Raw genomic sequence first — 24,270 nt, forward strand, 5'->3', positions numbered from 1 at the left:
CCCAGCTTGTGGCCTGGGAAGGCAGTTGAGTATGGCCCAAAGCCTTAGGATCCTGCATCTGTGTGGAAGAGCTGGAGAAGGCTCCTGGCTTTGGATCAGTTCTGCTCTGGCCATTGCAGCCACTTGGGGAGAGAAGCAGCAGACAGAAGAACGTCTGTCTCCCCTTCTGTCTCTGGCAGTTGAGACTATGAAGCTCGCCTAGGAAGAACTTAAATCTGACTTTCCAATTAAAAAAAAATCTTAAAAAAATGAACAAGGAGTTAGAGCATCTGGAGCCACCCTTAAACCACTTGCGCTGCAGCTGGCCGCCTAACTCTCTGGGATACAACGCTGGTCCCTACCCCCTTAACTTCTAAATATGATGGTAATGAACAATAATTTCTCCGAGGAGTTGTTGAGAATGACACTGAACTGCGTGCAAGACAAGCACAGTACTAGTATCAGTGTCTTAGTATACCAACGTGCAGCTAAGGAGTCTGAGGGCAAACGCCAGACGGCCGGCTGAAGGGGAGCGGCCTTGCCACCCCAGCCCGCCCGCCCGTTCCCAGGCTCGCGGGGTTCTCTCGGGGTTCTCTCGGGGTTCACGCGGTCTCCGGCGGCAGCTGGGCACGGCGGCGCCCTTGTCCACCACAACAAAGACCGGTCCAGGCCCCGGCGCGCCGCCCCTCCCTCAGTCAAGCTTCGTTTTTTTCAAATCCATCCAAAAGGGCCAATCCGAGGAGACCATCTGAGGACGAGGGTGCGGATTGGTTCACAGCTGCCTGGCGTACCCCAATAGGCGCGCGGCTGGGTCGGTCGGGACCGGAAGCGGGAGTTTTGAACCGGCAGCGCTCCGCCCCAGGAGGACGCTGGACTCGGACTTCCTCGCGGCGGACCGGCTGTTTCCAAGGTGAGCGTCCTACCTGGTCCCGGCCCCGACTGCGGGCTTGGGGTGCGAGGAGGAGGAGAGAGAGCCGCTGGCTCTCTGCCCGCGGGCCCAGGTCGGGGACGTCCCTGGGGTGGCGCCCCTTGATGTGCCTTGGTCATCTCCTCCTATGGGGTGCGAGCGGAGAAGCTGCCGCGGGTGGGGTGCTTAGGGGTGTCCCGGCACCTCTCTGCCCGCCCTGGTCGGTCGCTGAGGGTCGGTCGCGAACTCACGTTTTCTTTTTGAGTCAGGTGAAATGACTGGAGATGCCCGCGCGGCCTCTCAGAGGTGCCTAACAACTCCGGGCCTCCGCGGCACCCGGGGACACGCACCTGTCTCCTGGCTTGTTGGTCACTCCCTCCCCGTGCTACAAGAAGGGAGGCAGGATTATCCCCTTCGGGCGCAGCCGGGCGGCAGTGGGGAATATTTGTTATTTATTTATTTAAGTGAGAGGAAAATGATTATAAAAGGGAAAGCACTTTGGTTGTACCTGTAGTGGTGAGGTGGGTGGCGCATTTAGTGGGGATGGGTGAGTGATGGGGGCATGAAGAGTGTCCTCGTATTTAGGATAAAAGGAGTGCTTTCAAGCCCCCTTGCAGGAACCATCACATCCAGAGCGTGATGGATCTTCAATACCTCCTCCCAGTTTCCTTTGGAATTGTCCCGCACCCTGAATCTTTAGCTGAAGTCTTGTGATGAGGCAGGAGCTTGGAAACCACTCCGCCCCGCCCCCTAGGTGTTCCCTCCTGCCCACCTGTGATGCTCGCCTACCCTCACCTGGATCCCATAAGGCCCGTGATAGGGAAGGGTTCTCTTGGTCGTGTGCTTCCGTCCGTTGCTCGTACACTCCAATTCTTGGCCTCCCCAGTACCTGCTTGCTCTCTGGCTTCCCGCGGACAGACTCTGAGGGCAGGTAGCCCCTGAGCATGGTCCCTGTGTGTCTGTATTCCTCACCCCCTGTTCATGCTTGGGCGGGACAGTGAAGATAGCAATGCTAAGATGCTTTCTATTTCCAGTTTGTGCACTATCAGGAGTTGCAGGAGAAGTGAGGCCTAGCAGTAATGCAATGTGGGCAGAGAAACCAGGGAAAGGTGAATGTCTGCAGCTTTGTAAGTGTGTCTAGGTTGTTCCCTGCACGTCTCTTACGATAAATTATATTGCTGGGGAAGCTGGGACATAGGTCTTCAGCTTAACGGATGGACTTCAGGGTAATGACTGTTTGTTCCTCTTGGGGTTTCGACTGACTGGGTTGCTATGTGGATTTGTGGTTTACTGTTACTAGTGGGCCCTGTAATCACCAAGTTTGGTTAATACAGACTCCTTGCTACACCCTAGACTTGCCTGGTGTGATCTCGCTTGCACCCGGCAACAGTCTGAGCACGTTCATGTTGGCTTTGAGTTGGGGACACATTTGACTTGCCAGTCTTCTGTTTATTTCCCTGGTTTCCAGCATCCTAGTAAGGTTGCTGTGGCTTCTTGGTTGAATGCTTCCGGAGTCTGGCCAGACTGTGTATGGCAATGTCCTTGTGTGCCTTTGAGATTCTGGGTTCCCACTCTTGAACGAAGAAGCCAGAGGGATGGATGTTGGTTGTTCTGACTGGGAACGTTTGTCTTGTCAGTCGGGAGATGGGAGATTCCTCCCAGTGTTGTATTGTTTGGCAAATTAGAGTGGGGTGTAAGATGCTGTCTCCTATAACTAAGACTATCCCTCTCCACCACCCTGTCATAAAAAGCTAACAGCAGAAAACGGATTTTCTCTAACTTATATGTTGCCTAAGGTTTTTGCTTCATCTTCTAAAAATCTGTTTACCATTCTTAGTAAAACATGCTTTCTCACCCTGTTGCCAAAATAGTACAAAAAAAAAAAAAGATTTTTCTTTCATTTATCTTCAAAAGGCTGAGATAAAGAACAATTGTCATATTTTACTCTCAAATGATTTATTGCAAGATGTGTCTGGGTACCACAGCCTGAAACCTCTGAAGGTATTTTCAGTAACTAATGTAATGGATAATAGTTGTAGAAAACTCACAGGAGATACTGTTGGAAGAGGCTTTAAGAGGTACTTTACTGGTGTTTTAAAATGAGGCAATTGAGCCCCGCATGGTAGCCTAGTTGCTAATGTCTTCATCTTGCATGTGCCTGGATCCTATTTGGGCACCGGTTCGTGTCACTGCTGCTCTACTCCCATCCAGCCCCCTGCTTGTGTCCTGGGAAAGCAGTCAGGGATGGCCCAAAGCCTTGGGACCCTGCACCCACGTGGTTTACCCCCCTCCCCCGTGTGGGGGACCTGGAGGAGGTTCCTGGCTTCCTCAGCTCTGGCTGTCATGGCTACTTGAGGAATGAACCAGCGGATGGAAGGTCCTTCTCTGTGTCTCTTCTTTCTGTAAATCTGACTTTCCAAGAAAAAAAAAAATCTTAAGAAAATAATGAGGCAATTAAGGTACAAGCAGATGAATTATCTTGTGGGAAGTCACACATCTTGTAAGTGATCAGGCTGGGAGTTGAATCCTCTTTGAATTAGTAAGGCTGTTGACCTCCTTTCTGCTTTATGTCTGCCCAGAGCTTGGGTTTACCACTTTCTGGAATGGTTGCAGCAGTACTAATGGCCTTCATTCTTGGCTGTGTTTGCATTTAAGTGACCTTGGCTTGGAAGGGGGTGGGGACACTGGCAGGGAGTGCAGGAAGGCGGGCAGGATCTCTGGGGAGATATTCCAGAGGAAAAGGGACAGAGTACCAGTGGTGATGTGACAAGCATACAGAGGATTCGCTAAATGTCTTGTCATGCATCTAATTCCAAAAATTAGACCTATTTTACATGAACACTTTAGAACAACAATATTCATGTTTTTTATGAGAGAGAAAAAAAAAATCCAACTCTATGTATAGTATAAAGTAGGTAGGAAGTCAAAATAGAAACAAGAAAAAATAGTAAGGGGAAACCAAGCCAGGTATGTTACATCCTTTATGATGTTAGTATTGGTGGTTTCTCTTTTTAGGAAAAAAAAAGTGTTTGATATTTAATCACTTAAAAGCCAGAGAGAGATTTTCCATTTTTTGATTAATTCCTCAAACATCCTCGACATCCAGGCCTGGGTGTGTGTGAAGCCAGGAGCCAGGAACTTCATGTGACTCTTCCACTTGGGTGGTGGGAACCCAAACATGGCTGCATCCCAGGATGTGTTGACAGGATGCTGGCTTGAAAATTGGGCAGCCGGGACTCAAACGGGTAACTCCCAGCGGCTGCACGACAACCCTACTTCTCCTGAAATGGGATATTTTAGAACCTTCATGGCGGTGGTTAGGTAGACTGCTGAGCTTTCATGTTTGCTTTTATTGTAGCTGGACCAACAGTGTGTGGTTGTTCTTTGCAGTTTCTTTATAAATGTTGGAATAATAAAGAGAAGAAAATGAGCTGGGCTTTGGAAGAATGGAAGGAGGGCCTGTCTACGAGAGCTCTTCAGAAAATTCAAGAGCTGGAAGGGCAGCTGGATAAACTGAAGAAAGAGAAGCAGCAGAGGCAGTTTCAGCTTGAAACTCTGGAGGCCGCTCTGCAGAAGCAGAAGCAGAAGGTACGCTGGGAACACCTGCTCCCGGGGCCCCTGTCCGCTCCCCCATGCACAAAGTGCGGCAGCAACACCTGCTCCCTGGGCACTGCCCACTCCCCCGTTATGTGCTTTTGGACCTAACTCTTCACTTGCTTCTGTCTGTCTTCAGGTGATATCTTCTCTTTTTTTGTGTCATTTTTAACTGCCTAATTTTCTCCAACTTTTTTCCCTCTGTGCCTACTTACTAATCTAATTTTACTAATTCTAATCACATCTAGAACTATGAATTAGGAATGGAGTTTGCAACTAGGCCCAACCTTTTGGGTTCCCAATCTGGGGACTGCCTTTTTCAACTCAAATGGGCATCACTCTGAGAGGAGGCTCCCCACACCAGGGCTAGCACATGACAGTATAAACACCACTTTCTTGCCTCTGTTCTAACCAACAAAGTCATGATACAATTATGTTTTTAAATTGATTTTGTTTGTGGGAGGATTTTTCTTTAGAATAATCAGCTTTAGCAGCCGAATTTGAGAATGAATTACTAAGTGAGATTTAGACAGTTTATTTATTTACTTAATTAAAAAAAATTGTTTGAAAGTCAGAGGTAGGAAGAGAGAGTGGGTGCTCCCATCTGCTGGTTTATGCTATAAATGCCTGCCGTGGCTGGAGCCAAAGCCAGGAACTGGAAACTCGACCCAGTTCTCTTACCAGGTGGCAGAAATGTGATTGCTGAGTGATTACCAATACTTCCCATAGTTTTCATTGGCCTTTTGATTGATTACCATTTATTTCAAATGTGGAGAGAGGGAACTTTATGTGTTAGTTTACGTCCCAGTTGATCCCAACAGTCTAGAGCAAAACCAGTAGTCCAGAATTCAATCTGGTCCTTTCATGTGGATTGGTAGTGACCCCAAAATTGGATCCATTTCCTTGCTTCCTCACAAAGTATGCATTGTCAGGAAGCTGGATTAAGAGTGGAGTAGCTGAGACTTCAACCAGGCATTCCCCAAACTGGTGCAGGCATCCCAAATAGTGTCCTAACCATTTGCCTATCCCCGATTTTTTATTTTCTTAAATGGTATTAATTTTTTTTTATGTGTAAGGTGGTTATGCACAACCCTGTTGAAAAACTGAGTAATGCATGACTTTATAAAGCCTTTTTCTCTATAGACTTTTAAGTGTAGTCACTTGGAATTTCTGTGTTTAGAAAGCATTGTTAGAGCCCGGCACGATAGCCTAGTGGCTAAATCCTCACCTTGAATCTAATAGTTCGATGATTCACATCCCAGTTGCTCCACTTCCCATCCAGCTCCCTGCTTGTGGCCTGGGAAAGCATTCCAGGGTGGCCTCCAAAGCCTTTGGATCCTGCACCTGTGTGGGAGACCTGGAAGAAATTCCTAGCTTTTTGGATTGACTCAGTTCCAGCCATTTTGGGAGTGAACCAGCAGACAGAATATCTTATTCTGTATATCTCCTTTTCTCTGTAAATCTGCCTTTCCATTAAAAAAATAAACCAAAAAAAGACTGTTGACATCTTGATTATTCCAATCATACCTCAGAAAATTATTATTTGGTGTTAGAGTCAAATTTGCAAATAATACTTGGTAAATTCACAGAATCAGGACGTGTTTCCTTCTGAATGACCCCCGTTAGGTTGAAAATGAGAAGTCTGAGGGCACAAATCTGAAAAGGGAGAATCAAAGATTGATGGAAATATGTGAAAACCTGGAGAAAGCAAAGCAGAAGATTTCCCATGAACTTCAAGTCAAGGACTCGCAAGTAAATTTCCAGGAAGGGCAACTGAATTCAAGCAAAAAACAAGTGGAAAAACTAGAGCAGGAGCTTAAAAGGTAACTTTGGGGAATGTTACTAACTTGGATGTTGTCTGTGCCAATATATAGCATCGGATGTATTTATCTTTTCCTTCACTAGTGTGATTATTATGCATTGCACAGTTGTGTCTTTTTTCTGTCCCCCAGCGGTTGGAAGAAACAGTGATTTGATTATATTGGTGTTTGGTTCAGTCCTCTGAAAACTCCTCAAGTACTGATAGCAGCTACTCTGTCCCCAAGTGTTGATCACAAATGTCCCCAGGCGAAGCCCAGTGTCTGTTGGGAGGGCAGGTGGTTGAGAACCTTGGTGAGCCTGGCTTACACGTTTTCAGCAAGAACCCGCAGAGAAGTCAATTTGTACTTTTCTCTGAGTCCAGTCGAGGGTCCCTTCTGAAAGAAAACTGGTCATGTGGATCCCTTAGTTAACTTTCTTCCTCTGTAAGTTAGTGTCCCTCCTTTGTGGGTGTCTGAGATCCTCCTCTGTGAAATTGCTGATTTTCTCTTTGAAGTTGGCAAATACTTGTAATATTTGAATATTTTCCTCTTGAGTAGTGATAATAATTTGAATTCTACCTATGCATAAAACTATTTTTGAAGAAGTTAAAGTATTTGGGCCTGGTGTGATACCTAGTGGCCAACATCCTCACCTTGCATGCACCAGGATCCCAAATGGACTCCGGTTTGTGGAGTCCTGGCTGCTCCACTTCCCATCCAGCTCCCTGCTTGTGGCCTGGGAAAGCAGTCGAGGACGACCCAAAGACTTGGGACCCTGCACCCACATGGGAGAACTAGAAGAGGCTCTGGGCTCTTGCCTTTGGATCGGCTCAGCTCCAGCCATTGCAGCCACTTGGGGAGTGATTCAGCGAATGAAAGAACTGTCTCCTCTCTCTGTATATCTGCCTTTCCAATAGATACACAGAGAAGGAGAAGGAGAGACAGAGAAAGATCTTTGGTTCACTGATTTACTCCCCAAGTGGCCGCAAACAGCCAGAGCTGAGCTGATCATATTCGTGTTCATTTTATTTTTTCTGTTAAGCTGAAGTCAAAGACATTAGAGACTTGTAAGAATTGAATCCTAACGTGATTTGTTTGATTCTGAGAGGTTTTCCGGTTACTTGAAAGATAGGGATGTCGTGTGTGTGTGTATACTTATGTATATGACTTCTATTTCTTTTAACTGTTTCCAACTCTATTTTCTATTAATTTTTATGTTTGTTAATGTCATGCTGTTTATGATTTGTGTATCAAATATGCTTTTGAAATAATTGAGTTCTGAGTTCTTGTGTTTTGCCTGCCTGTTTCACTGACGTCAGTTTTGTCCTGTGTTCTGAGCTGCTGTGTATTTCTTTAGCTTAGAGTAGAGCATTGTCTTGATATATTCCCAGCCCTCCAAGTCTGTGGTGCCACCATTGTTACTACAAATTTCCATGATAGCCATTATTAGATGATAATTATTGGTTTATGTTTTGCCGGAGTCCAGCTCCAGCTGAGTTCGGAACTCGCGAAGGGTGCGTGGATGAGGCGCAAAGAGGAAAGAAAGACGGACCACTAGGATTTCATGATCATAATGGACAATGCGGGAAAGCTGTCCATTTTATTTATACAGAAACAGTCAAACTCTGGCTCAGACTTTTTACGTCATGGTCAAGTGGGTATTTTTAAGGATAATTCTGCCATTAGTTTTACCTAGAAATAATAGGAGTTCCTACTACAATTTTTATTCTACAACTTAATCTTGTATCACAAAGAAAAGGAGAACTTAAAGATCAAGGAAAGAATAAAAGCCAGAATATAGATCCCTTGATTAGCATAAAGTCAATGGGGACAGCCAAGACAGTAGGAATAATAGAAGGCCCTTTTGCAAGACATTATTATTGACATTAACCTCCAAGCTCACATTGAGTAAAAGGCCAGCCTCACAGTAGCAAAAAATGCCTGGATGGATGAGAATTCTCCCACAGGGTGGTCCGGTGTCCATGCAAAAGAAGGTGGAGCTGCATTCAGGTGGTTGTAGAGACCGCCTGGCCCTGCCAAACAACAGGAAGTTCCTTGCGGTCCTGCCTGCAATGGAACAATACTCTTCACACCTTTGTGTCCCCCACATCCACTGCACGGACCCCAACAATGTTTGTTTTTCTGACTAGTCTGAGTCCCTTTGAAGAAGAGGCCTGTGTTGATGTATTAAGATTGTATTCAGTATTTCTTGGGTAAATGAAATGTTGCAGAATTCTTACAAATAGTTTGCTTTGTGGGCTTACTCATCTTTGTGGGTTTCTGGCATTGGTATTCTATAGCCTTTACTCTAAACTGACTTGTTTACCTCTAACAGGTGTAAATCTGAACTTGAAAGAAGCCAGCAGGCAGCACAGTCTGCAGATGTCTCCTTGAACGCATGCAGTACACCACAAAAAATTTTTGCGACTCCACTCACCCCAAGTCAATATTACAGTGGTAAAGGATTTTTTTCCCCTTGGGGGGTGGATTTCAATTCTGTGAGAGAAATGAACTCGGCTTGATTATAACTTTAAAATGTTAAAAACCGGAATTGTTTATTACTTGTTCATTTGTATATCTGTTGAATTTTGTTGAGCCTCTGGGTTAAGCCTTCCACTTCTTAACTTAAATATTCTGTGTAGTATGTTTTAAAAGAAATTCGGTATCCGAGTGTTAAAAATTCCCATATTTAAAATATTTTAATATTTGCGTAATTTGATCAGTACATGTTTGGTAGGTTGTCTCAACAGAAGTAGTCTTTCTGCTCAGTGTCTATTTAAACGACACTCATTTCTAGACTGTGATAATCATTATCAATCTGTGAATTTTTTAATGAAATCAGTTAATTGAAATAAAGCTTTTTTTTTGTCTGTTTAGGTTCCAAGTATGAGGATCTAAAAGAAAAATATAATAAAGAAGTTGAAGAACGAAAAAGATTAGAGGCAGAGGTTAAGGCCTTGCAAGCTAAGGTAGGCCAATGGTGGGTTCTGTAAGAGTGGGCAGGTAGCCAAGGACTTTGATATAGAACAAGGTTAGGGAGAAATGTGTTTGACACAGAGCTGATGTGCTTCTCTTACAGTGAGAAAGGGCTCCTGGTTCCTCGACGGTGATGTCTTCTGACTTTTAGAACGAGGCAAGAATGAGTACGTTAGAGTGGGCTGGTTATTTCATTCCCAAATATTACATATTTATAGAATTCTAGGAAGGGGCCAGTGCCAGGGCATCATAAGTTAAACCTTGGCCTACAGAACTGACATCCGCTATGGGCACCAGTTAAAGTTCCAACTGCTCCACTTCCCATCTTGCTCCCTGCTAGTGGCCTGAGAAGCAGCAGAGGATGGCCCATGTGCCTGGGCTTCTGCACCCACACAGGAGACCCAGAACAAGCTCCTGGCTTCACACTGGCTCAGCTGCCACCTCTGCAACCGTTTGGGGAGCGAACTGGCGGGTGGAAGACCTGTCTGTCCTCCTCACTCTGTAACTCTGCCTTTCAAATAAATGTAAATAAATCCATGAAAAAAAAGAAGTAGAATTCTGTAGCATATAATCATTCCCTGTTAAGATCTAGGGGTCGAAAGTGTGACAAGGTCAGGACTGGTGGGCTTGTGCAGGTGCTCCTGGTGATGGTGTGACTCGGAGGGAACCGCTGCCCTTTCACTCCCCGAGAGCGCAGTGCTCATTCTCCGGGGATGTAGGGTTGGAGGATGGCCATTTAAGAAGTGCTGCTTTCAAAGCAGATGTGTTGTCAGCACAATCTCCTGGTTCTTTGGTAAGTTGCTGGCAACTGATACACAAGCAGAGAAGTAAGTCAAGGGATTTATCTACCTTCAACAACAAAAGCAAAATTCAGGTTTCTAAAATAAAATCCTTGCTTTTATTTACTTACGTTTTTTAAAAAATTCATTTATTTAAATAATAGAAAGGGAGACAGCTGTTCTATTTGCTGGTTCACTTCCAAAATGACCCCAACAGCCTGAGTTGGGCTGGTCTAATGTTAAGAGTCAGGGCCTGTGGATTGGGGGACTCTTCTCTGCTTCTTTCCTAGGCACATTAGCAGGACTGGAGTGAAGGTGGAGCAGTGGGGGTGTGAATCAGTGTGATGGGAGATGCTTGTGCCTCAGGCTGTGGCTTCACCTGCTACAGTGCTGGCCCCTGTTCACATGATGCTATTTTCGAACAAGAAGTTTGGTACATTTCTGCTAACCCTCCATAATCCTTGGGGGAAGTGGCACAATTCAGGCAGTTTAACACTGAATTTATAAGTGAATACCACAAATATTGAGGATCAAAAAGTGCATTTTCATCCCTTTAACCCTCATTTTAAGGTTGCCAGGATTTAGATAGTGGCAAAGGCCTTACTTATTAAGATGTTTAGAAATTATTTTGTGGTTTGTGTTAGATCTCTGTGCTTTGCTATTCAGTGCAGTCGTTGGTATTGATTTTGCCGTGTCAGTAATGCCTACAGTACTTTATGGAGAAAGTCCTCAAATGTTTTCATAAACCTCTTCCTATGGCTGGGAAAGTGCTTGTTCTAGAACATTCAATGCAGCCTCAAAAGCTGTCTTGGGATTTGTCAGAGTGGAGGCAGAGCAAGAACAGGATAAATAGTTCATTGCAGATGACCTACTCATTTATTTTGTATTTAACACCCTGTGAGACACTGTTTTTGGATGAAAACTGAGATTTTTGAAAGAGTTCTTTAAGGCTAGGACTTAATTTTGATGGGCTTTCTGCGTAGACGTTGCCAGGTGAAGCCAGAGGAAAGCCGGCGTTGGTACTCATGATCTCAGTGGATACAAGATGGTAGAAAACAAGATTGATGAATGTTAAATACTGTGATAGGCTGTTTTTATTCAAAAATTTAACTTATTGATTTTGGTTGAAAGACAGAAACAGATCTTTAAGTTTTCATTCACCAAATGCTTGTAACAGTTGAGGCCAGGCCAGGCTGAAAGCAGGAGCCTGGAACTCAATCCAGATCTTCCACTCGAGTGTGAGGATCTAGGTTTTTAAGCAGGCGTCTGCTTGTTCCCAGGGTATATGTTCACAGGGAGATGGGATGCAAAAACACAGCCTGGACACAAACTGGGAATTTTGAGATGGGGTGCAGGTGTCTCAGGAGGTGGTTTAACTTGCTGTGCTAAACACTTGCCTCAAGACAGCCCATTGAAAAAGGGTTGGGCCGCCCATGGGATTGGCCTACATCTGTGATGCTAAGAAGTCTGATCATTAGAAAATGCCATCATTGGATATTGGAAATTATTACTTGCCTTGACTTGCTGAATGTTCTTGATATACAACGCAGGGGCTAGCTTTTTAGAATTATGACTTTGTGTTTCATTTGGAAATACAAAAACTTGAGTGTTGAGACTTCCAAAAGACTGTGAAGAATCTGTTCTTACAGAATGCCAGCCAAGCTGTTCCCCAATCCACGATGAATCACCGAGACATTGCACGACACCACTCTTCGTCATCTGTGTTCTCCTGGCAGCAGGAGTGGACTCCAAGTCGACTTGCATCCAATGCTCAGAACACTCCCGCTAGAAGAGACTTCATGTTTGGGGAACAAGAGGTGACTCCAAGTAGAACAACTTTGCAAAGAGGGAAGAGAGATGCTAACAGCAGTTTTTGTGATAATTCTAACAGTTCCCATCTTTTGGATCAATTAAAAGCCCAGAATCAAGGTAATTTTTAAGTTGAATTAAGTTTAAGTTAGATTTTCTTGCGATAATTCTAGAGGTGCTTCCAATGTTTTTGATCTAGGAAGTGCTTACATTTTATTAGAAACAACAGTGGTCAACATCCCAGACCAGCTGTCTTTTTGATAATGATAGAAGACATCACATTTTAAAAAAGATATTTTATTTTTACTGGAAACTCAGATATACAGTGGGGAGGAGAGTCAGAGAAAGATCTTCCATCTGCTAGTTCACTCCTCAAATGGCTGCCATGGTCACAGCTGAGCCAGTCTGAAGCCAGGAGCTTCTTCCCGGTCTCCCATGCAGGTGCAAAGTCCCAAGGCTTTGTGCTGTTCTCTACTATTTTCCCAGGCCACAAGCAGGGGGATGGGAAGAGGAGCGGAAGGGATAAGTAATTTCATTTGAATTGAAAAGCTGTCTTTTTTTTTTTTTAATTTTTATTGGAAAGGCAAAGAAAGATCTGTTTGCTGGTTCACTCTCCATATGGCCACAATGGTTTTTGCTAAGCTGATCCAAAGCCAGGGGTCAGGAGCTTCTTCTGGGCTTCCCACATGGGTACAGAGTCCTAACATGTTGGGCTATTCTCTACTGTCCCCCTAGGCCGTAAGCAGGGACCTGGATGGGAAGTAGAGAAGCTGGGATACGAACCAGCATCCATATGGGATCCTGGTGCTTAGAGGCAGAGGGTTAGCCAATTGAGCCATGGCACTTGGCCCTATCCTGAAGTCTTTTAAAGTATGCTGTTAGACTTTGACTTAAGTTCCTAGAAGCAGGGTGAGTTGGTTGGTTCTGGTCTGCACTGTCCATGCTGCCCATCTGGCTGTTTTTGTCCTGACCAGCTTTGGCCAGAGGTGTGGCATGTGTCTGCAGAATAGCTTTGCTCTGCATTGCCAGGTTGTCCATGAGGGAGCAAACCTGTGACCTTGGCTTCCATGCCTTGCTGCAGCTGACAGCCAAGGGTACCAGGTGGTGTTTTGGAATCTGCTCTGTAGAATATGAAAATTTCCAGTGCTGTGATATATTGAGAGTCATCGTCAGCGTTCACTTGTGAGAGCTGTCACACTGCCAGTGCCATTGGAACCAACATTGTGTGTACGCAGGGAACAAGGTCTTTGTTAATTTTGGCAATAAAAACATTCACACTGTCTTGGTCTGTAGTGGAGGTAAAGCTATGTGAAAATATAGAAGGATAAACTTTCATCGCTTGATGATATTTTTGGACACAAAACAAATAATTTGTCAGTTTATAAAACCAAGTGTTAATCTTAACAAAGGGTGTTGAACATGAAGTGTTTTTTTTGCAGCCTAAAACTCTGATTTTAGAAAATTGTTTCATCTCTGTTTCTCTGAAAACATAAGAAAATACAGTAGTCTGCCTTTTGTAGGTTACTTGAATATAAATGACAGTGGACTGAACCATTGAAATGGAATCTCACTGTAGTAGCTTCTGTGTCTAGTATAAATCGTTTGTGTTTGTCTCCCCAAAGCTTTCAGAGTGGGGTTAGATAAGTCGTAAGTTCTGAATATTCTGTGAAAACGTGTATGTAAATTGGCGTATGTTTTTTGTTCTTAAGAGCTGAGAGGCAAGATGAATGAGTTGGAACAACGGCTGCAAGGACAAGAAAAAGAAATAAAAGGCCAAGTGAATAAATGTCAAGAGCTACACCTTCAAATGGAGAAAACAAAAGTGGAATTAATGGAAAAAGAGAAGGCTTTGAACAAAAGTAGGGACGAACTGTTGAGAACAACAGCGCAGTATGACCAGGCAGAGGCCAAGGTATTTGACTTTTCTGGAATTATGAAGGAATCTATGTTTTTATATAAGATTTGGGCAAGGTGTTATAAAATAAAGGCCATTCATGATCTTGGCTGATATGTACTTGGCAGTGTTGTTAGAGCTGGGCAGGGCTTGAATCACTCTTGGCTGCATCCATTCCCAGCCGAGGACCTCTCAGGAAGGTGTCTGTGGTTCAGGGCTAGTGGAGGAGAAGGAAGTGTACATACAGTTTTTGGTGCAGGACACCTTGCTTGGGAGAGGAAATAACTCAGCTTTAGTGGCGTTTAGGACACGTGACATGGTGTCTGTGCTCTACTTGGGGATCCGTTGTATATACTTCTGACATTGAACGTGAAGGCCTAGACTCTGAGCCATGTGCTTGAGGGTTTTCTGTTCTTGTTCCTTTGGCCCTGAGCCCTCTCTCCATGCTCCCGTGCTGTACCCTTTCCGTTCACTCACTCACTCATGTCACAATATTGTTTGGGTGTTGTCTCTAAGAGATTATTTTGTAGAGCTGGGCATGTGAGAAACAGATAAAAACCATTGCTCTCTGGAGCTTCATCTTAACAGGGAGAGGCAGAAATAACCAATGTCAACAAGAAACATGGGCAGTGCCGTCTGCCGTAACGTGTGGTCAAAGATGTGGTTCTTTCTGAGGCCAGCTGGTGGTCTGATCGTCATGTTTTGGTTGTGTTTATCTCAGCCTGGCGAGTGCCTCCTCTCCTCTCCCACTGTGGTGGGCCATGTCCCCCTATCCTCCTTTTGAACCTTCTATTGTTATTGTAGCTTTTTCATTGACACCTTGGACTTGGGGGGTGAGAATGACACATGACCTTGCAAAAATGAACTCTCTTGGAGCCCTGGTCTCCCACGTTGTGTGCAAGGACAGAAGTACCTGCGCCATCCTTCGTTAGCAGGGATTCGAATCAGCAGTGGAGTGGCCAGGACTTGAATCAGTGCGCACATGGGGTGCTGGCATCATAGGCAGTGGTTTAACCGACTACATCGCAGCACCAGCCCCCTAAAAAACACTTTGAGCAATATGACTTGTGTGAAGGAGCACTGCCCTGCTTTGGTCTGTGTAACTATTCTTGCTTTCTGAGTTTGTAAAGGGTTTTTGGTGTTTCAAGTTGTAAGGACTTGAATTTGAGCCCTGGGTTTCACCACATCCCACTTGTGTTGGTTGTGAAACTTTTTATTACTATTTGAACCTAATCAAAAATAACGTTAACAATATGTTTGTCACAGGGTTATTATAAAGACCGTAGTCATTTTGTAAAGGCCTTAGCATAATGTTTGCCAAATGGTGAACGTAAAGCAATATAGATGTTATTGTCGTGGCTTATTGTCAATTTCTTAGTTAAACTGATTTTGGTTAAATTTTAGTCAGGTTGCCATTCCTATGAAATAATACATTTTTTTTCTTGAATTTTACATTGTTTGGGTGACAAGGTCACCCACTCCTGGTTCTATCTGGTATATTTGATGAGGAATGTTCTTATCAGATCCTTTGTTGCGATGTTTGCCCAGACAGTGCTGGAAACAAAGCTTTGCCTGCCTTGCTGTTGAAGACACTCCTCCACATTCTTATGATGCCTGCTTGGTATTTTCTGGATTCCTTTTATCTCAATCAGCTACAGATTCACCCAACTGAAAACTGATATCCAACTTTTTCTCTCATGTGCCTTGTAGATTGTCAAATGTGTTGCTGAAATAGAATTCTGTTCTGTTTGTTTTCTGAACTACCATCACAAATTATATGTTAAATGAAATAGAGCTATACAGCAAGAAACCAATAGTGTGTTCTTTTTTAAATTTTTTTTTTTAAAAATGTATGATAACAATCCCATAGGCTCTGTCAATAGCTTATTCTTCAGTGAGTGAATATACTTTCAGGATTTTTCTCCTCCCAAATATTCGTAAACTATGTGGAGTGTAAAGCTTTAATTCATTGTTGAAGTTGGGCACACATATTTCACAGATGAAGAACTGAGGTTCAGAAAGTCTGAGTGTCCGGGGTCATATGCCATCAACTTTCTGGGACTTGAGCTTTGTACGCTTTATAAACATTATGGAGCAATCATGACCCCTAGTGGTGAGCTGTTCATGCTTAGGTTGTGCATAGCTGGTATCAGAATATCACCTAACACAATTTAAAATAAACACTTTCTAAAGGCTCTTTTCAAACCACCAGGAAAGCATTAATTGATTTGAGGTTGGCTTGGAAAATGTGTTGCAGTTTGGAGCAATGCCAGTAGAGGGCGCCTAGGGCTCATTGATATGCCTTGGCAGTATGTGGTTGGATTTTTTCCCTCCGTGAGATTTGTATGCCATCAAAATTTTGGATCATTTTTTGGATAATGACTTTTGCCTGAGTTGTTTACCACGTTGCTCCCAGTGCATAGAACAGTACTTGAAATATAGTAGGCTTTTACTAAACACCTGTTGAATTCATACCTCTGTATTTTTTTTTTCTTGGACATTTATTTAAAAAGGGAGAATATGGATAATTGCAAAGGTGTCTTAATGTCTAAAGGAGTGTATTAGTTTGAACCGCTGGCTTGAAAATTCACCTTTTTCAAAAAATTTTTGAGAGGGGGGAAGGAGGGAATAGCGAAAGGTCAGATGAGAAAGCGTGTGTGCACAACTCGTCCCGTGGTTGACGCTTAGAGGTTCACGACGCACAGGGCTGAGTCAGGCTGAAGCCAGGAGCCAGGAGCTCAATTAGAATGTCCTGCATGGGTGGCAGGGACCCACCTGCTCGAGCCATCACCTCTGCCAGCCGGGGTGCACGTGAGCCAGCAGCTAAAGTTGAGGGCGTGGCTGGCACTCAGATGCCAGCCCAAAGTACAGGCCAGATGCCCTCTAGAGAACACTGCCCTTTGGTACTTGCAAAGCTTAGTATTTGTAAAATAATTGATAATTGGTCAACATGTTTCTTCTCATTTTTTTTTAAATGATCAGTTTCTGACTGGTCTTCTCAGAAATTGTTATATAGTATTTCCATTTCCTCTGGACTTCAGTTAAATTCTTACAATTTCTAATAGTTGAAAATAGATCCTTTAGGGGAGCGATTTGCCAAATCAGGGCACACTTCATTTGGAGCAGGGGCTTTTCCCCCACCAACCTGAAGTTGATTTATTATTCCTTGGGTTTCCACAGGAGTTTCATAGGGAAGTTTTAGGATTGAACCCATGGGGACAACTGTGGAGTTGAGCATTAACAGCGTTTTGTGCCCACCTGACTTTAGAAGCGTGCCTCAGAATGACTTGGGGATTAGCCAGCCGTAGCTGCAGGCCGAGGACTGTTCAGCGTGGCCCGTGGCAGCTTCGTTACCAGTCACCGGGATGGTTTCTGAGCAGTGCTGGGAAATTTCGGAGGCTGAAGTTGTCATAGTGGCACCTTGGTGGGAAGAAAGATTTTAATATTTAAAATTTCTCATAAAACTCATTGCAATCCTCTGGTTGTGCAACAGCCCCTCAGTGCCCTAGGCCAGCACCACTGCCTTGCACCCCCCTCAGTCCAGTCCAGCCAAGTAGTGGGGCAGCTCCTAGGTAGCTGTCTGGCTTCACAGCACAGATTATGAAATTTCTAATATTGGGCTAATGTGTTACATCCTTGCTAATAGAAATGCACATTTTATATGTGCCTTACAAGTATAGTGGTTTCAGTAGTTAGCTAATCATTTTTAAGTCCGCTTTTGATAAAATAGAAATACAAAAACAGTGATAAACTTGGAACTAGATTGGGGACTAAGATTTTTTTTATTAAGCATGACATCTTTGCTCCTTTTCTTGAATAATTTTTGTTTTGTATTGGACATTTTGGTCTTCTTTTAGTGTACTGCATTGGAACAAAAACTGAAAAAACTGACTGAGGATTTGAGTTGTCAGCGACAAAATGCAGAAACTGCCAGGTGTTCTTTGGAACAGAAAATTAAGGGAAAAGAAAAGGAGTTTCACGAGGTAAGGTGAATGTATTCCTGAGGACTGCTGCGAGGGCCTGTCCAGGCATGGTAGAGCTTCATTGTCTAAATGGGACTGAGAAATTCTGTTAGCGGGGGATGGGCTGAGGGCTTTATTTTCCTTCCTATATTTTTGTGACTTTTTTTAGTTGGAGAAGGTAATTAGTGTGAATTTTCACTTGTTTGTGGTTTGACACTGAGTAGGAAAGGATCATGTTTCTGTTTTCACTTAGTCTGCTGTGATGGAAAATGAGTCAGGTCTCCTAGTTGTTCTTACTTATTTGTTTACTTTTTATTTTATGATACAGTTTCATAGGCTCTGGGATGTCCCTTCCCTGCCTCCTGCCTTACACTGCTTCTCCTGTTATAGTAGTATAGTCCCACATGAGTAGTCCTAAGACAACCCCAAAGGACAGATATCATATGTTCTCCCTGATATAAAACAACTGACCTGCGAAATATCAATAGCCCTTTCAATACTGTTTTCGCTACATCTCATGAATTTTGATTTTTTAAAAAAATTTTTCATTTCTTCACTGACTTATAGTAGCATTATTTGCTTCAAGAAGGTTTTTTATTTTCTTTCCTTTCGTCAGTGACACATTGGCCATTCAGTAGTGTGTTAGCTAACTTCATGTTGTTGTACATTTCCTATTTTTCTTCCTGTTGATTTTGTTTTATGACTTTTCGTGTAAGGGGATGTATAGTAACTGTAACAGAACTTTATCACATCTAGATGTGAAGATACAATACAGTAATGCATCTCTAATTCCAAATCAAAGATGGACTCCCAATGAAACTTCAATATGTCTTGACAATAGGGTGGTGGACTCTCTGCCACTGTCCATTCCTACAGTGTCAGGACAAATCGGATTGTTTTTAGAAGCTGAGTTGACTAACAAAATACATTGTACCATGGTGGGGAAAGAAATTGGTAGTGAATTGAAAGTGTGAAATCCTAAGTACTGCTGCCAGTTTGCTTTTTTTTTTTTTTTAAGATTTATTTATTTTTCTTGGAAAGTCAGATGTACAGAGAGGAGGAGAGACAGAGAGAAAGATCTTCTGTCCATTGATTCACTCCCCACGCCGCTATGCTGTTGCTAGACTTCTTTCAAATGTATTGGGCTGAAAGTGTGTCAGACTGATTAAGGGGCTGTACTCTCAAAGAATGACTGGAAATAACTGGGATTCTTCCATGACTATCATGGATCATCCACTCATTTCCTGTCCCAAATTTAAGACCATTGGAAATGGTTTGTAGTGTTGATATTTTTAAGTTTTGTTTTAAAAGATTTATTTATTTTTTATTGCAAAGTCAAATATATAAAGAGAGAAGGAGAGACAGAGAGGAAGATCTTCCATCTGATGATTCACTCCCCAAGTGACTGCGATGGCTGGAGCTGCGCTGATCCGAAGCCAGGAGCCTGAAGCCTCCTCCAGGTCTCCCACACGGGTGCAAGGTCCCAAGGCTTTGGGCTGCCCCTGACTACCCTCCCAGGTCACAAAGAGAGCTGGATGGGAAACGGGGCTGCCGGGATTAGAACTGGTGCCCACATGGGATCCCGGCATGTTCAAGGCGAGGACTTTAGCTGCTAGGCCGCCCTCTGGGCCCTTAAGTTTGTTTTTAACTGACACATTAGAAATCATGTGTACTTGAGGTACCATGTGATATTTGCACTTGTGTAGATGAATAGTGTTCACATCATGTTAAATACATCTTCTGAAACAATTTTCTTTCTGACAAGAACATTGAAAATCGTTTTTTACCTTTTTTTAAAAATGAAAATATGCAGTATGTTGTCATTCTCTGTGCAATGCCTGCTGGGTGTTACTGTTTTAAACCTTGTGTTGGAGTGCTTGTGACTGTTGCAGCTCGGCTCTTCTCGCCTGCTTCTGACCCTCCAAGTGGAGTTGAGTAAGGTGCAGGTGGGGTGAGGAGGGACAGGCTGTTCCCAGATACTCAGCTGATGATCTTCTCCCCCCAGTCCAGAACCCTGGGTTGGGTTACTGATCGCTGGAACCAGGGCTTGGCCTGATAACATTTATCATTTGGTAGAGAAGTTGGCTTGCCTGCCTTCCTGTTGTCTCCTGCTCTTTGATTATGTTGTGTCTTAGTAGGGTGTTTTTGTCGGACCCTGGAATTCCTGTGTTAGCTTGGTTGGTCTGTGCATGTGTCCTTTGTTTTGTAGGAGCTCTGTCGTCAACAGCGATCTTTCCAAACTCTGGATCAAGAATACACTCAGATGAAGGCGAAGCTTACCCAGGAGCTGCTGCAAGCCAAGAAGACATACAACCTCCTGCAGGCAGAACTGGAGAAAGTATGGCTCTCGCTTCACCTCTGTCTCCGCAATACTCCCCTCTTTGCTTTATACTTGTTGTTTTGGCACTGTAGCTGACCTGTGATACCTTCAAAAACAAAGAGCTCTGTCATTTCCCTTGCTTGTCAGAGGAGGGCAAGCACATTGCCTTTGGCTTTTGGTTTTCTCATCTTGGGCAAAGCAGGGTGTGAGTTAGGATTGCACATCTGGAAGACTGTAGAGGGTCTACCCTGTTCTGGTAAGAGCCAATGGGAACTGACCCTAGTAACTTATGCCTCCAAATAGTTAAAGCACTAAATAGCTACTTTATGTATTAAATATCTCAAAAACAATCCTCAGGCTTCACCTTTCATCCACATGATGACGAGAGCTGTTTACACCACCAGCCTGGGTGCTGGTGCTGAACTTCAGGCCTGTGGCCATGTACTTGGTATTGACTTTGCATAGAAGAGACTCCATAGACTTGGCATGCTAATGTGTTTCTCAAACCTACTTCTCTATTACTCTTCCTAAATCAAATAAATGGCAGTCCCATTCTCCGTTAACCTAAGGTCAAACTATCATGTCATTTTCAGTTTTTTTCTCTTATGCCTTAAGCTAGTACATTAAAACTGCTGGCTACCTTAATTTGTTCATACATGCACAGCTTTGTGTATGCATATGTGTATCTGTGTATGTGTGTGTATGTGAAGGTATTTCAGAATTTTCATGGGAGGACCAGCAGTGTGACCCAGCAAATCAAGCTGCCTCTGATGATACTAGAATCCCATAAAGAGTGCCAGTTTGAGTTCAGGCTGCTCTGCTTCCCACCTTTTTTTTTCTTTAAAGATTCATTTTATTTATTTGAAAGTCAGAGTGTTATAGAGGGAGAGAGAAAGGGGTCAAGCTATCATCTACCCACTTGCTCATCCCAAATGACTACCATAGCTAAGACGGAGTCAGGCAGGAGCTAGGAGCTCCATCCAGGGCTCTCGTGCGAGTGACGGGAACCCAGGTTGATGGGCTCTCATCTGCAGTCTCTGAGGCATGTTAGCAGGAAGCTGGATCTGAAGTGGAGGCACTAGAACTTGATCTGGTACTCAGGTATGAGTGAGGTATCCCAAGTGAGAGCTTAACCATTGCCACAGTACCTGCTTGCAACATGTAAGCACCACTGGATATAGCTTTTGTTTAAAAGGCAGAGTTACATGGAGAGAAAGGGAGAGTCTTACCCATTGCTTCACTCCCCAGATGGCTGCAACGGTTAGAGCTGGGCTGGCTCAAAGGAGCCAGGAGTTTCTTCTGGGTCTCCCACTTGAGTACAGGGATTTAAAAACTTGTGCCATCCTCTGCCTCTTTCCCAGGTGCGTTATTGAGGAGCTGAATCTAAGTGGAGCAGCTGGGACTTAAACCAACATCCATATGGGATGCTGGCATAGCAGGCAGGGGCTTTATATGATATGCCACGACACTGTGTTTTCCCCTTTTCCACATTGTTTTTTTTTAAGATTTATTTGAACTGTGGAGTTAGAGAAAGCATGAGAGACAGAGGGCTCATTCTTTTCTTCACTTGAATCACTTTGCTGTAGAGGGTGACACATTTCATAGTCCACCTCAGTATCCCAGGTATTCATCTGTTGTTGGAATTCCATTTATTTTCTTGTTTTTTTGTTTTACATTATAGAATTTAAGATTTACTGCATAGTCACTTTTTTAAAAAAGAATTTTCTTAGTTGAAAGGCAGTCACAGAGAAGAGAAACAGTGAGAAATCTTCCACCTGTTGCTTTAGTTCTCACACAGTCACAGTGGCCTGCATTGAGCCAAACTGAACTCGGGAGCTTGGATCTTCATCTGAGTCTTCCCTGCAGATGGCAGTGGCTTGGGTATCTGGACCATCTTTCACTACCTGCCCAGGTGCATCTAGTGGGGAACTGGATAGGAAGTGGAACAACTGGGGTTCAAAGCAGCACTTGTTTGGGCTGCTGGCATCTTGTAGGTGGCAGCCTAACGGGCTGTTTCACAACTCCAGCACTGAGTCTCTTTAAATTTCAAAATAGCACAGATAACACTGATGTTGGGTATGCATGATGCTCTACCTGGAGTGCTTGGGGCAAAACTGCTCATCTCTCCAAGCTGCTCAGAATCTCTCCAGCTCCTCACACAGGACAAAACACTAATCATTTCATGAGTTTCATCCAAAGCCTTTCACAAATAATATTTACAAATGTTCAAGTGCAATTGAAGCTTGGTTTTTTGCTGCATTCTCCAAATTAGAGTTATTGTTTTAGCTAAAAGGGAATGCAATTTTGGGTGAGGATTTTTGTGGTTTGTTCAGCCATTCCCCTACTGATGGCATTTAGGTTGGTGGTACTGGTTGACCGTAGCACTGCCATCCTGAGGATGCCGGCAGGTGTCTGGGTGTGCATTGGAGTTGGTACAGGACTCATCTCTGGAGGTGAAACTGCTGGTTACATGAACCATCTGTGTTGGACATTTGGCACATCCTGCTGGAGTTCTCTACAGGAGTTCTAGCAGTTTATTTTTCCACCATGTGAACGAGGAGTCCTGTCTGCATCCCATCCTGGTTTTACTAGCTCAAAAATCAAAGTTGTCCTTTTTTAGTTGATTCATCTTTGGAATAATTCCTTTTAGTAGTCGTTTGTAGTTTTTGCGTAGTTTTGTTGCTAAATACTGTTCCCTCTCACTTCTTGAATTGTTTTGTAAGTTGAATTCTAGATGTCCTTAATATATTGTTGCATTAATGGTTATGATACTTTTATTCTTTCATGGATACAGAAAATGTGTTTTCCCAGTCTGTTAACTTCTAGAGTATTGTTTCTTATTTAACTTTTTTAATGGGTACATTTTTTCCTTTGTAGCTTCCTCTCCAAACCCAGCCTCTTCCATCTCCCGTGCTATTGCAAAGTAATGTCATAGGCTCGCATTACCCTGTTTTTAAATTTGATATTCAGCTGTTACAAATTTGTCTTAAGCAAAATCTCCTTAATTCTTAAAATCCCATGTGCTTTTTATTAGTCATAAATCAGTATTCATTTAAAAAGTAACGAACATTAAATGGCACTTTTGTGTTTCTCCGTAGGGCACATCAGTAAAGCGGGAGCTGGAAAAGCAGCTGGGCGAGTTGCAGCAGAAGGTCCTGAGAACTGAGCAGGCGCTGCAGGCAAGTCAGAGTCAGGAGGGCGAGCTGAGGAGAAGCAGCGAGGTGAGTAAGGGCCGCCCGTGTGTCTCGGCCTCCTTCTTTGCAGCACCAAGCATGGGCGGTGAAGAATTCTCGCAGTTTGCCAGGCTGTGTGTCCTCCTCTGTTTCCCAGAAAAAAGTTGATATTAATATTACAAAGTGTTCTGTGCATTCCTATGGCATAGGATGTGTTTATTTTTCCACTCAGCATTCTAATACAGTTACTATTAACTGGTTAGTGGTTATAGGAAAGCATGGCTTGGATTAAGAGCACATGCTCCTTAGATTGTTTTAGACCATCAGAGAGGTGCAAGGATGGAAGAAAGAAAGAATTTTCTCATGATTGATGGGTGTATTATTTAAAACCCTTTTCTCATGGATTTCTTAAGACTTTGTTTTAATGAAAGTCAGATTTTACAGAGAAGTCTTCCATGTACTGGTTTAGTCCCCAAAGGGCCACAACAGCCAGAGCTGAGTTGATCCAAAGCCAGGAGCTTTTTCCAGGTCTCCCATGCAGGTACAGGGTCCAAAGGACTTGGGTCATCTTCCACTGTTTCCCAGGGCATAAGCAGGGAGCTGAATTCGAAGTAGTACAACCAGACACAGACTGGTAGCCACATGAAAGAGTCTTCAGGCAGGGCTTAACCTGCTCTGCCATAGCACCAGCTGCATGGGTTTATTTTTTTAGGGTCATTCAAAAGGCTTTTGTAAGTGAACAAGAGAATGACTTAGATCAAGGATTTCTAGATTTAAAATTCTTGTGAAACATCAGATATCTGCGATTCTGTTATTCTGGTTTCACCAGTGAGCACTAATATTGATGCTCTATGTGTGAAAGCCCTTGTGGCATGGTTTTTGTATATTAGTTTTTATTCTGCAAAATGTGAGAGGCGGTCTCTCAAACTGCATGGATCTGAGAGGGTGCCCTGCTACTTCTATTGATAAGATTGTACCCCTGGCATTTTACTCTGGCTTGTCTCAGCATTGGTTCAGTGGCCTGGAGTTGGTATTAAAGGGCTTAACCAAGTAGCATTAAAGGACAGTTAATAGACTG

At 43.6% G+C, this 24,270-nt stretch overlaps 1 protein-coding gene across 1 annotated transcript in view; it reads left to right on the plus strand.

Moving 5' to 3' along the window:
• Window positions 1–808: 808 nt before the first annotated feature.
• Window positions 809–24,270, plus strand: part of CENPF (centromere protein F) — a 53,083-nt gene continuing 29,621 nt past the window's right edge. The window contains exons 1-10 of the mRNA XM_040985674.1: window positions 809–889; window positions 4,277–4,474; window positions 6,107–6,303; window positions 8,615–8,721; window positions 9,157–9,248; window positions 11,684–11,963; window positions 13,553–13,755; window positions 17,595–17,720; window positions 19,909–20,037; window positions 23,118–23,240. Of these exons, the coding sequence (XP_040841608.1) occupies window positions 4,313–4,474; window positions 6,107–6,303; window positions 8,615–8,721; window positions 9,157–9,248; window positions 11,684–11,963; window positions 13,553–13,755; window positions 17,595–17,720; window positions 19,909–20,037; window positions 23,118–23,240 (1,419 nt within the window). The 5' untranslated portion in view covers window positions 809–889; window positions 4,277–4,312. The remainder of the gene's footprint in view (window positions 890–4,276; window positions 4,475–6,106; window positions 6,304–8,614; window positions 8,722–9,156; window positions 9,249–11,683; window positions 11,964–13,552; window positions 13,756–17,594; window positions 17,721–19,908; window positions 20,038–23,117; window positions 23,241–24,270) is intronic.

The sequence above is a fragment of the Ochotona curzoniae genome, unplaced genomic scaffold (genome assembly GCF_017591425.1).
Source record: "Ochotona curzoniae isolate NIBS_2020 unplaced genomic scaffold, NIBS_Ocur_1.0 contig_430, whole genome shotgun sequence".
Classification (NCBI taxonomy): Eukaryota; Metazoa; Chordata; class Mammalia; order Lagomorpha; family Ochotonidae; genus Ochotona; species Ochotona curzoniae.